A 14773-nucleotide genomic window follows, 5' to 3' on the forward strand; every position below is an offset into this window, starting at 1 on the left:
GCTGTGCGAACGACATGCGTGTGGGAATAGCTTTTACGCAAGACAAGCTCGATGGGATAGCGGCAGGGGACAAAGCCATTGCCGAGGCGTAAGGAAACCGGTTTTGCATACCGCTCGACTACGAACTGCTGGAGGGGCACATGCCGTTTTACCAGGCCGCGCTGGGCGACCGGTTGGAATACGAACTGGCGTTCAACGACTACGGCAAAGTTATATTCATGCTCGGACGGCACCGAGACCAGCTACGTCATCGACAACATCTCTCTGGAATTCGACATGGTCACGATCTTGGAACTGGCCCGGCAGATTCGCACTCAGTACTCGGGGAAAGCTGTCCATCCTGTACGATCACGTGCTGCGGCACTGGACAATCGTCAAGGACAAGACTGACACGTTGTGGAACATCAACCTGAACGTGCCGGCTCGATCAATGAAAGGCATCTTGATCATTCCCGTGGCGGAATACGAGCCGTGTCGAAGAGACAGCGAACTCACTTCGAATCCCAAGATCACAAAAGTGGTAGTGACCGTCGAGGATGTGCCAAACCAGCTGTTCAACTAAGGCATGCGAGCTTACCAGCAGTGGGACGGGATAAGAAAACTACCGGCCATCAAGCGACACTCGCCGGAAGTCAACGACGTCGTCAAAGACCTGAGTTTAACCTACATGAGGATTGATGGTTACCTGGATAAACATTACGCACTGTGGCTGGACATGCGGTCCACGGACGACGACAGACTACACGGCAGCGGACGTTGCATGGACAACGGCAGCGAGGGGATCACCATCCAAATCACCAAAAAAGCTCAAAATCCGGGCGGCAAATTAAATTAATATTTGTACGTGATTATGGACGCGCAACTCAATATAGACAATGGAAGATTCGTGCAAGCCATTTAATGATTTACCTCGCGATCCCCACTGCGCCATCGGGTGCGGTCAGACAGGATGCGGCAAGACGGCATTCGTGCTGGACATGCTGGAAGGTTACTATGGTGACGTGTTCGACCACATCATCATTCTCTGCCCGACTTCCCGGTGTACAAGATGTACATGGAGAGACCGTGGGTGATGGCGGACCCGGACGAGCACAAAATCGACCCTGGAACTCGTCTGCAGGACTGGTTGCGCGCTTACCACGACAAGCTGAAATGAGAATCTACGCTGTTCATCCTGGACGACTGCAGCGCCAACAAGGAGATGGTTAAAAAACGAGACACGCTGTCGTACCTGGCGTTCTTGGGCCGACACACGAAACACAGCATTTGGGTTTTGACACAGAAACTCAACTCAGTGCTTAAAGATTTACGTGAACAGACGCGATGGATCGCCCTGTTTCACTGCAAGGACCGGGATTCGTTCGAGGACTGCTTGTGAGAAAACGACTCGATCCCGAGCAAACAAGAACGAGTGAAGAAACAACTCGCCGAAACGAAACACGCCAAACTCCTGTTGAAAACCGACCAACCCGTTGTGTATAAAGTCTGCTAGCTATTAAGCAAAATTCTAGCAAAATTCTAGCATAACTCAAGCAAAAACGATGTTCGAAACTATCGTTGTGTGCAACTTGACTTTCATCTCGCTGTGTTTCGCGTACATCGCATTTTTATTTTATTAGACTTAAAAATCATTTGTTACATTATAAGATAGAACTGCTCAAACAAATGTTGGATGATGATAATAATAAAAAAAACGACAAGCGAGAGAGACTGGTGGCGCTCGCGGTCAGCGGCAAAGCCAAACAATACTTGGGTAGTGGGGGCGGGGCGACCACACTCCCGATAAAATTCACAAAATGCCAGCCAAAGAAATCGACAAGCTGTACGCGAGATACGAAGCCAGACTCGGCGCCGAAATGACGAAAACCATAGGGTCTGTCATAACGCAGGCAGGTCTACACCGGCTTAGCGTTGTACTTCCTTCCCATTCCACCGGAATGTCGACTTTACCTGTAGGAAGATCTCGAGAAAGATCCGTTCATTGACCACGCTTTGAGTGCCGTCAGCTGCGTGCTGTACCACAGATACGGCATGTTTTTAGCACCGATGACCGCGGCAATCATCACGGCAAAGCATTGTCAATTTAAAGAAGAAAAAAATAATAATGATAATAATCGAAAACATGGATGCGCAACTTGACCGATTCCAATATCTCTCAAGACGATTACGCGCATGCGATTAACGTGTGGGACAAACTGGGCTGCAAGAAATTAGGCTATTACCACGACCTGTACTTGAAAACGGATATGCTGCTGCTGGCCGACGTGTTCGAGATATTCAGAAAAACGTGCTCGAAACAGTACGGCCTGGACCCCGCATGGTATTTCTCCTCCCCCAGTCTCTCTTGGGACGCCTTGTTGAAAAAGACCAGCGTGAAGCCTCCAAGCGAAACTTGCTGGGAAACAACAAGCTGCCTAACGTCAAAAACCTCTTGCCGAACTTGATGAACAAGTCAAAATACGTCGTTCACGATCACAATCTGCAGCTGTACTTGTTGCTGGGAATGAAACTCACGAAAATACACAGGGCGCTCCAGTTCGATCAAAGTCCATGGATGGAGCCTTACATTCGGTTGACCTAGAATCTGCGAAAACAAGCCTCGAGCGATTTCGAAAAGATATTGTACAAGCTCATGGACAACTCGGTGTTCGGCAAGAGAATCAACAAGACCTCGCTGTCTCCCATGGACACAAAACGATGGATCGCCATCGACGGAGTCACCACTTACGCGTACGGACACAAACGCATATCAAATAATTGAACGCATAGGCACACATGTGTACATATATCATGGAGAAAATTTATTACAGCCTGCGCGGGTACTGGAAAGGCGCGGACACCATCCCGAAACTCGCCAAAGCAGCTCGAGTGTCGGAAGAGAAAGCCAAAGCTTGGCTTAAAAAACAAGCCATCTGGCAAGTCTACCTACCAGCGCCTCGGTACATCCCGAGAAGAAAATTCGACATTTCAACACCGAATCGCGTTCACCAAGTCGACCTCCTGTTTCTCTCTCGCGCCAGGGCGTAAAACCTACAAGTACGCCCTGACAATCGTCGACGTCGCCAGTCGCTACAAGGAAGCTGAATCGTTGACAACCAAAGATTCAAACGAAGTCGCCAAAGCCTTAGAACGCATATACAAACGCAGTCGCTTGACCTGGCCTGCCATATTGCAAATTGATCCCCGACACGAGTTCATGGGAGCCGTGTCACAACTGCTGGCCAAGCACAACGTCCAGGTGAGACGAGGTGTGGCGGAAGCTCACCGAAGCCAAGCCATAGTCGAGAGATTCAATCGCACCTTAGCCTAACGTCTGTTCTCACATCAGTACTCGCAGGATTTAATAGATCCCCAAAACAGTAACACAGAATGGGTTGTACACTTACCGCGAGTGGTGGATGCCATCAACAACGAAGTCACCAGACTCGTGGGCAAGAGACCCGTCGATGCCATCAAAATTAAATCTGTCGAATCGGCGTCGGCAGCAGCACGTCGCGATAAAACAGAAAACATTACTGGACCAGGTCAGCGTTTGGTACTTGTACCAGCCGGGAGAATAAGAGGGAGACAGCAGAAAACGCGCCACCAATCCGATATGGTCCATGAAAAGGTACAACGTAGACCTTGTCGACATCAAAGACGGCGAACCAAACTTGTACTACTTGAAAGACGGACCGCTGAGAGCATTCGTCAGAGAGGAGTTGATGATCGTACCTCACCAAGTCCCTTTTAGATCTCCCACTGTATGATAATTCTCATGCTATTAGGTTGTGGTATGCTATGTGGCCAGCCAGCTCTACAGGGAACTGCACATGGTGAATAATAGCTGAGCCAAGACACACACACACACACACTGCGACTCGCCTACAGCGCTCGCTCGGTGATACCGAGACGATGACCCGGGGAGGAAACTGCCGAGAGATGAGTTTTATTCACTTTCAGACATCTGTAGCCTCGCTAGTCAGCCGGCCGTGCATCATCATAGCCGAGCCGAGAGACACACGCACGCACACACACACTTATACTCGTCCACGGCGCTCGCTCAAAGCAACCCCTGAGACGGTAGTGAGGTGATGACTTCCGAGACCTGCGTTTCATTCAGATAAAAACACCTCTCGCCTCGCTAATATATAACAAGTACGACAATACGTTGGATTGTTAGCCTTTCGCCAGACCGACCCCATGCTCACTAAAAAGTGATTATTTCCTAAACTATTTGACCGATTTTCGCGAAATTTTGCATGCATCTCGGCAGATGGTTACGACCGACCCCATGCTCACTTAAAAGCTAATATTTCTGAAACTATTCTAACGATTTTCATCAAATTTTGCATGCAACTCAGTAGTAGTATACACAATTGGGCTACAGGATTAGGGACTCCTCAAGGGATCAATTTAAAAATTGAGCCCTTGGGTGGGGGACCTGGTCCCGTAGCACCATTGTGTATACTACTTTCCGAGTTGCCGAAGTTGAACTGTCAAAGACTGGAATATGAAGCACATTGAAGATTTCATGAGCAGAAAGGAAATAGATAGTACATTTATTTAAACCACCAGCAGCATCCCACATGGGTGGAAGTTTGGAAAGGCTTATTCAAACAGTGAGATAGGTGATGGATTCTTTGTTGAAAAGCAGCCAATCTCTAGATGATGACGGTCTGTCAACACTTTTCTGCGAAATAGAATCTATCGTAAATGGAAGGCCAGTTACTACTATTTCAGATGATCCGAGGGATGCCGAGCCATAGACGCCAAATCACCTGCTCTTGCTACGAACGGGCCCAGATGTACCATTTGGAGGCTTCCAAATGGCGGATGCATACAGACAACATTGGAAACATATTCAATGTGTGGCGGATATGTTTTGCAGAAGATGGACCAGGGAATATATGCCGACTCTTCAACTACGACAGAAGTGGTTGAAACTGCAGAAACATTACAGTTGGAGACATAGTCCTAATTGTGAATGAGAATTACCCGAGGAAGCAGTGGCCATTGGGAAGGGTCATTGAAACTCATCCAGCGCAAGATGGACTTGTGAGGAGTGCAGATGTTCGTACCGGGAGTACAACACTAACTAGACCAATAAACAAGCTGTGTTTATTGGAAGGAGTGAAATACTGACATTATTTTCTTTTAGTGCAGTGACTGTACAGAACCAGAAAAAAAAGAGGGACTCTTATTTGATTTATGATGAATTTCTTCAGGGTTAAGTGCTTGAGCAATAGGTCATTTCTCTGTGCATTTAAGGGTCGGGTATATAAGCGTTATTGTTTTGTCTCTTCCAAGTTTGTTTAGCGGTAGGACTAAAGGGAGGTAATAGGATGTCGTGATGACTTGCCGCAAAGTGGTGTGTGTAGGGTGTCATGATAACTTGCCGCAAAGTGGCGTTTGTAGACACAAGGCATTCCAAAAAACCTGCGCATTGCTTGAGCGGGTAGAAACCGATGTACGCATGTGATTCTGCCGCAAAATTTGTAAGTAATTATTCCCTAACATTGTTTTTCTCATAAAAGTGCTCATTTAATTTAATCTATAATTATCACAGTAAGGCTTAAGTGATTAATTCAGTAACAATACTTATGGTAAACTCAGTAAATTTACTTTTGTTTGCCAGATATTATTCTAAGCTGGGGTTTTTGTATTTGAATTTCAGCTTGTAGAACCAGTAAAACATGTAAAGGTTACAATAAACTCATTATACTGTGACAAAAAAGAAACTCAACAAAAAATAAAAATGCAGAGTCTCAGAAATAGCAGAATCATGTGATCGTGTTAGTGATCAGAAGAACCTACAGAGAGATTTTTTGAGGATGTAATCCATGTGACCACCATAAGATAAAAACTGTACATTGAGTGTCACCAAAAGGGGTTTTAAATGAACGGACCTATTCAGTAGTAATAACTTAGTGAAGGAGATGCTCTTCCTTTACACTTTAAATGTTTGGTGGGTGCTGAATGACGTCTGTGTAATCTACATTACTTCATTTCCAAAGGAGCATCATCTTCTACTCGGTTTGCACACAATAGTTATGTACCTTTGGCACTGACCATCCACTGGTTCCAGAAGTAAATATTGGCACGGTCATCCAAGCACCAAAAGCACATGACATGACAGACATTTTTGTTCAGTGGCGTGATTGAAATGTGCACGATTGTCCAGTGACTGTCTTACCTGAGTAGAACTGATCACACACCATCAGGGCTACTCTGGTAAGACAGTTTCATGGATTTGTAGTTATGGCATGAACTCTTGTAAACATTGATAAATTATTTACTTTTTATTGGCTTATCATTGTTGATATTGTCCATCAAACTAAACAGGTAACGGGATTACAGTTTGGATGAATTTTCACTGTGCTTATGTACTGTCTGTACTTTAAATAATGAATAAAACGAAGAAACAGTTAATCTCTTTTGTATCTTTTAATGTAAGTCTGTGTAATAGAATAGCAACATTTCACGAGTAATTTTTCTATATTTCTATATAGATATGGTAGTGTTATCGTAATGTAGATTACAAGACTTGTATTCAAGTTGTGTAATGGCCAAGTTTTGTTGTTTATCACAATATAATACAGATAAAACTTATGTGAAATATATTTCCAGTAACTCTTAGTTTCAAAAATCCTGTAAGTCTGGTGAACAATTTATGCAAATTAGTTTACCCACTCATGGGTACCCAATCATGACTGGCGATCTTCGTTTTCTCCTGTCGACATCTGACTTTTTATAGTTTGAATTTTGTGAACACGTAAAAGCCTGAATACCAAAATTAGTGACCCTCCCCATATCAGAACTCGACAACAGCTCAGAAATAACTGTGTCTTCAACAACGGCATCAGGAGCAGATGATGTGTTGAGCCCTTGTTCAGCAGAAGCAGATGACTGTTCAACTGGGTTGATGAAATTGTTGCACTGCGTGATGTTCCATTCTGTGGAAGATGGAGATGAATCTTGAAATCCATATACGGATCCAACTGTTTCCAACGTAGAATCTCAAGTTTCAGTTACATCTTGCGCTTCAAGTGCATCTCAAGCATGTACTGTGGATACATGGTAGTATTAGGAGTTAGGTTGCTTGGTATTTTGGAGAGTTTTAGGATTTTAGGGTGTTAGGTTATTTAAGTTGATATAAATAAATGATTGAGTTTCTCTTTTCTCTTTGTTATGTGTCTCTGAGCAATGAGATCTGATTCATAGAACCTATACACTTGAAGTTGGCTACTTTACCATCATCATAAAATACACAACTCAAGGTCGTATACTATACACTAGCCAACTTCAGCTGTCACTGGGCATGAAGCCTATTACAATCACAACAAATGCAAAAATGTCCAGTATTCAATATTTGAAATAGTAGTGGTTGCCAGTTTTAAAAAGCAGGGCATCCCAGTGTAAAGTAGTGTAGACAATGTGAGACCAGGAACCACTCACCACTATTAAGTGTTTTCACCCCAGGTCTGCTCCTCAACCCCTACTGAAAAAGGACAAATTTAGTGGGACATCATTTGGTGTTCTGCCAAACTGACCTGTTTTTATGGGAGCTGTCAGAGCAGAATTGAGGTGACACCTCTTTATAACAGGATTGGGGTGGAGCAGTGGGGTAGTGGGGTGTTGTTGTCCCGCCTGTTCTCCCATTGTCTCTTTTCTTTTTCTCTCTCTCTCCAACCACCCCCACCACCCCCCCCTCACTCTCTCTCTCTTTCTCCCATTGTCAATACTACCTCCTCAGAGAAGTGCTTGGGAAACCACTAGTAGGACATTACAACTTACTGATGTTTTAAAATAATCATTTAAGTTAAACCTGTGGATCAGAAACAAGTTTCAGGAAATAAGGCAATCAAATGTTTGAGGTAGTATTCTAAGAATTATTTTCATTGTTGATAATGCTTCAGGTTTCGAGGTTATTACTAGGATTGGAACAAAACAAATCAAACTTGAAATCTGAATACATTAGACCAAAACGGCATTGCAAAAAATCATTTGTGCAAATCTATTGCAAGACTCAATTTAGGGAACCGAAACCTATTTGCACCTAGTCCTACCTGGTGCTGAACATTTTTCAATTTCATATTGTATCTTTCAGATACACTGAGATTGTTCAGGGAAAATATTCATCTTCAGACAGCGTGTATAGCAGGTAAGCATGTCATTGTGTTATGAGAGTGTGGTTTTTGTAAGTTGTAATATCACATTGATTAACTGATAGTTACTATGGGTCACAAAGTTTAAAGTTTTGAGAGTAGGTTTTGGCTCGCATTGTGCATCATGTATGTTCAATGGCAATAGTATTTTTAGCGGCACGCCTTTTTGAGATAGCGCTTTGGAGTCACCTGGCCTTGGCTGACTTCAGGTGTTGGTTCTGGTGGTGTCTTGTGTTTTCAATGGCATTCTATAATGTTCTGAGAGGATAATGATGTAGCCTAGCTTTGCTAGAATGCTCGAGAACATATATTCACTATCACTCAAACCACCATCCCCAAATCAAGAGAGCAATTGTTGCCACACTTGCGAGACGCGCAAAAACGATTTGTAGCCCTGACCTACTGCAACAAGAAACAGACCACCTGATGACAACATTCATCACATACAATGGTTATCCAAAGAACCTAGTAGAAACCACCATAAAGAAAACACTACAAGATCAAGTTCAGCCTCCTCTGAAACCTGAACCATCTCCCATCCGCATCAACATCCCGTATGTTGGGCCCATCAGCCACCAAGTCAGCAGACTCCTAAAGAAAATGGCCAGCATTGACACCACTTTCTCGTCTGGCAAAACCCTTAAAACTTTGCTACGTGCAAATGGTAAGGGGTGCAATCATGCTATATCTAACCCTAAATGCTGTGTGTATAAACTGAAATGTGGCTGTGGTGACATCTACATTGGTGAGACAGGCAGACCAGTAGCTACACGTGTGAAAGAACACAAAACTTCAGTGGACAAATCAGATCTGAAATCTGCAGTTTCCCAACACATTACAAATAATCCCGATCATGAAATTGACTGGGAAACTGAAGTCCTCGCAAAAAACATCAGTGACTGGCGGAAACGCAAGTTGATTGAAGCTATCTTCATCAAACGCACAAAACCAGCAATAAACAGGGATCAGGGTGTCTACCTCCCAAATGCATGGTACATAAAGCAATAAGACAATACCCTACCCTCGTCACTGTTCCCATGTATAAAGCATAATTTCCATGTATAAAGCATAATTTCTATGTATACACTGCTATTACTTTACATTCTATACATTTATAAATACGTCTACGCGGATTCATACAGTTTGCATATTGGTTTTTAGTTTCATACCTCAATGCAACGAAAGAAATACACAGTCAATCCTTATAATTAAATTCAACAACAAATACTATAGGCTTTCAACAATATTTTATTTAAACACAATCAAATTCATCGAAACAGATATCTTTGTTACCACCGATTAACATTTTCGGTGTAAGAATTCGGTAATGGTGTGACCTGACTCAGGTGACTCATTTACATAAAATGACACGCCTACCAAACCATTAGCCAATCAGCATAGAGCACCCCCAAACAGCTGTCAATCAACCAAGCTAACATCGGGTGGCGAATCAGAGCGAACAACACAACGCGTGTAGCGTTCCAGTAACGGCAAAGTTTCAAGTTCAAACATTTGAATTATTACCAGCGAACTGAAAGACACAGTTTGAAAAGTGAGAATTGGAAAAGAAGCCCGATGAGATGAAGTTAGTGGAACTGAGATTGTTAGTGGCAGCAGTATTTGCGCAAGTGGAAAGGGGCTGTGATGTGACTGGGATTGCGATGCCATGAACTGATGTTCCAACGTGCGCACATGCTCTTCTCGAGGCGTTACAATGGCGGAAAGCTTCTCACTAATTCTTAGTTTTTGAGTAGTCGTTGTGTGGCGACTATAACTACGCACAGAACTTTCATTCCTATGGCCACTCATAAACATTATGTGACGAAGTTCAAAGTCAGCGTCACTCATGGCTTGGATTGCTGTGGCGCGAAGGCAATGAGCAGTGTATGACTGACTACATTGGGCATTGCGACATATGTCAGACATGAAACGAGTGAACTGGTATTTTTTGACTGGGGTACTGTATACCAAATATTGTGTGCGTCTGGGGAACAAAGTGCATCTTTATTACAGTGCGAAAAAAGTGATCCGGCATTTGGGTCACTTTTGTCAAGGAGCTGGCGAAATGCATTGACGGGACATTGGTTTATATCATTCGATTCGCATACATTCGTTTGTCGCTTATGCTTTCATCGCTGCTGAGACCACCCTGGATGTTTTTTTTTTCGTTTAGGTGGGACAGTGTGACATATTCAACATTGCTATCATCTATCGCATGAATTCAAAGGATGTGGGGTAAGCTGCTGGTGAAATTCAAGACCACGACTTACAAAATGGATGGCCAAGTCGTACCATACTTTGTACCGGAGGATTACAGGATTGGATGCCGAATGCAGATAAGTGCTAATTTTCATTAGATCACTTGTTTCAATGATTGATTTATGTTGTGTGGGACGTGACAAGCCATGTTGTACATTGTACTTTAATTTAGCATCAAGCATATCATTTGCAGACTTAAACTGCTTATCTCTTACAATGTCAATATCTCTCCCGATGTCATTTAAGTGTCTTTTCAGGGCAGAACGAACATTTTTTAAAGTGTTCTTGTGATACTCGGCAGCATGTGCAGCCGGCATATTTTCACATCTTGTTTCCTGGTTTTAAGGCTGTGCCTCAGTGTAGAAAAATCTCAACTTAGTGTTAAGTTCCTCTGGTGTAATTGTTGAAAAATCCACAGTCCTCCCCTCGCTCTCGAACGACCAATCTAAATAAACAGAACGAAAACAATATCTAGAAACCTGACTATGACAGACCCAACTATGTAAACTTTGAACTAGGTAACTTTATAGCAAATCATTTTTCTCGGTTAGATCTACATAATTTAATCTCATTCTGATAATTGTTCCAGTTTTTAAAATACAACTTTGTGCTGATGAACTGTGTTTTGTTTTGAGAAAATATACGTAGGATGGAATTTGAAAATAATATTTATGTGAATAGTTTAACACCCCATTTTGTGTTTCTTTTTGTGGATGTTGATTGTCTGTAGTCGTCCATTCGAAGTAAATCATTATTTGATAAACGTTTGAAACGATGTGTTTGGGATGGCTTATCATCGACTTGCATTGCACACGTCATCTCGTGATTTGCCGATGTTTTTGTAGATCTTGTTGATGCTGTTATCTCTAACAAACTTTCAATTTCTTCCAGGTCAAAATCATCCGGAAAATCAATGTTATCCGTGCTAAGAGTTGCAACGTTTCCGGTAGATTGATCTTCGAAAATCGACTCAAAATTCCCCAGATCAAAACTTCCGTACTTGGAATCGGCCATCTTATTAATGTAAACAAGACAAGTTGCAGACGACTGTTCGCTGACTGCACGTGGTAACCACTGTAACCAGTCAAGTAATGTATTATGACAAACACTTTTTTATTAAATAAACACTTTATTAACGTTCACGGATAATTTTGAGTTGTTTATGTTAACCACAATGTATCACTTCAATGTTTATCCAAAGTTCATTAAGGTACCCGAGTGCAAGGGAATTCCCTCGCTGTGTAAAGGTATTCCCCGACATTCCTCAGGTCCAAAAGTAGTCCGGTTCGGTGGGCGTGGCTTATTTTTTTAGATTCATTGGGAAATGAAATCAAAAGAAATGTTCCCAGTTAAACAATCAGATTGCCAGAATTTTAATGAACACAATAAAAATTTAATTATTTTGCAGTAAACGACATCTTATATATTCATAATAACATGTATTCTATTAGCCATGTCATCTGTATCTATTGACTACCACATGTATTGCGTCGTCATAGCATTGTGACGTCATACGCATTGTGATGTCACGGCCAGAGTTAACAGTTACTGTTCAGTTTTACCTGATGATGGGGCCAGAACAAGCCCTGAAACGTTGTACTTGAGAATAAAAAGAAGATGTAACCCAGAAAAAATCTCTATGTTCATCAAATATCATCTTCTAAAATGTGCGTGGGATATTTTGATTTTTATTGGACTTCAAATTGAGGGTTGAAGGGGAAGGACATATATGTCCCTGTGGCATCAAGGGGGTTAATCCTATCCCATATGGAAATCACATTTTCGTAGAAAGAAGATGTAACCCAGAAAAAATCTCTATGTTCATCAAATATCATCTTCTAAAATGCCAATCAAGCATCTAACTGTGTTAGAGCTATATAAAGGATGATTGTTGAGTTCTGTGACGGAACTTCGGATTTATGCACATCTGTCTGCCATCAGCAAGTTTATCAACATTTCATGCTTTTCTATTCAACTGTTGTCATTGCCAACAACCTCCAATCAGTACATCTGTTCTCACTGTTAATGTCAAGACTGTGGTGAGTTAATATTTTAGATTTGTGACCCAATATTCTAGATTTGTGACTCAATAACTAATACTCACTGCATGTCTAATTGATTCTGCTCGTTCTAACTTTGACCTCACTCGCCACACTACGAAAATGTGATTTCCATATGGGATAGGATTAACCCCCTTGATGCCACAGGGACATATATGTCCTTCCCCTTCAACCCTCAATTTGAAGTCCAATAAAAATCAAAATATCCCACGCACACAAATACACTTCACAGTTTCGAATTCTGCGGGAAATTTCCTGTTTCTTGATACCATCCACTACTATTTTAGACAAAGCTCAAGTGCTGAAAATGACCTTTCAAAATAGGCTTCATCGAAAATGTCGCCATTTTTGACACAGTACGAAATCGCGATTCATAGCGTTATTTGCTGTATGTTTTGAAATGTGAAAATCGGATAATTACTGGGAGTATTGAATTTAAAAAATAACATATTAATGAACACTGATAACAGTTTTACACGAAATCGCTAATTATAATTCTGAAACGTTGCCGATGAATCTAGAATCGGTTGGGATGTTTTCGAAAATGCACTTACACGAACGCCGTAGAGCGCTTTCCGCCATAATGGATAGTGTTTACAAAATCACGTTTAGCGAAGGCCGGTATTGAGACGCCTATATTACATCAATGTGTATTTCATATTCAGCTTCAAAAATGCATCACTGAATTCCCCATACATTTTAGAATCAATTTGCAACTGGCCTGTGTCACCAATACCAACTGTCTAGATAAAATGAGACGAAACATATTGGGTGTGAAAACGAACGCTGTGCTTGAAAGACTGCTCTGGTTCGAAATGTAAACAAAGACAAATTCCGATTTTACACTGCGTAGCATTTTCTGAAATTTTTCAACATTCATCCGTCTATTCATAGCTTGCAATGGCTCAATACCTTTTGAATATGCATGGAAAGAGTATCGTAGTAAGAAATAGGAAATTATAAATAGATACAATGCAATGATTTGATAATTCATAAGAAATTGTCAAAGTTTCCGTGCAGCGTGACACCATGACTGACGCAAAATCACGCAGAACGACAACTGTAATTATCAGCATTTCTGGCTTTTTCTCATACTTACAGTGAAAACGATAGAAACATATAACAATACACAGTTAGTCAGAATCATTCTGATTACTTACATGTCATATTTATGTACAAACGATCCCTGAATCAGTGGAAGGGTCCTTGCAAAATCCTGTGTATCCTTGTCAGCAAAGCCACCATTTTGTAAGAAATAGGTCATCGGTAGTGATGGCATATGTCAACATTGTTGTACATATTAGGCAATTTCTTTGAGGTGAAGGTCGGTTGAACAAGAGTAAACACAATCGCCCAATCGTTCCGATTACACTGTCAGTATTATGATGTATTATTGCGGATAGTTCAGATTCTTTTTCATGAAACTGACCTCAGTATCTACATTTAGCCTTGTCCAATATCATATCATACATGCATATAAGGTTTACAGTGTTTTATTCTTTGAAAGATTTTGATTGTTTGAATAATATTTACATAAGAAATTGACACATTTAGTGCAGTACACCATATTCTAAACCTTTACACAAGTGTTAGAAGATCAAACGTAGCCATAACTGCAATTACTTTAGTTCCTATGATGTACAATATTCAATGCATTTGAACTAATATTGCAGTTTCACATGAACAGGTTAATGAACGGCGATTTGATTAAACCTTATAAGTAAAACTGATAATATTTAATGAAAATGATTTATGTATGTTATGAAATGTATATGCACACACATTTAAAGGAATTGTCTTGTTCATTGCACATTTTTGTGTTGTTTTATAGAGAAAAACAATGATGTAAATTGATTGGCCAGGTGCGCGTTTGTCGGCAACGTTTTATGATTCACTATCATTGTTTTCGATAATATAATCAATTCATATTCGATTTAAAAATATTGTGATGACAGGATATCAAACTCTAACTATATTTATACGAAAATTGTTTAAAAATGTATAAACCATGTCATGTCTTAATTTGGACAAATCTTACATCCATATTCTAATATATAGTACGTACTAGTTCCATATATAAAAAGCTATCTTTTTTTTTGCATCTTCCATTGCATACTTATGAAGAGAAATAGCTACATAATCATAAATAAAGAAAATTCCTATCCTAAACAAAATATTCAGGTGTTGTGAAATGTTATTTTTCATTTACGTTAAATTGATGCCAAACAGGTGCTCGTGTTGCTCATGATAAGATACACAGTCAAACTGTCTAATTGTTGATATATTCAGGACACTATTTAAAATGAA

General features: G+C 41.1%; 1 protein-coding gene across 1 annotated transcript in view; it reads left to right on the forward strand.

The window, feature by feature from the left end:
• Positions 1-14773, forward strand: part of LOC124282570 (protein N-terminal asparagine amidohydrolase-like) — a 655781-nt gene that overhangs the window by 415221 nt on the left and 225787 nt on the right. The window contains exon 7 of the mRNA XM_046718580.1: positions 8090-8143. Coding sequence (XP_046574536.1) covers positions 8090-8143 — 54 coding nt within the window. The remainder of the gene's footprint in view (positions 1-8089; positions 8144-14773) is intronic.

The sequence above is a fragment of the Haliotis rubra genome, unplaced genomic scaffold (assembly GCF_003918875.1).
Source record: "Haliotis rubra isolate DU_JTF1 unplaced genomic scaffold, ASM391887v1 Scf30, whole genome shotgun sequence".
NCBI classification, from domain to species: Eukaryota; Metazoa; Mollusca; class Gastropoda; order Lepetellida; family Haliotidae; genus Haliotis; species Haliotis rubra.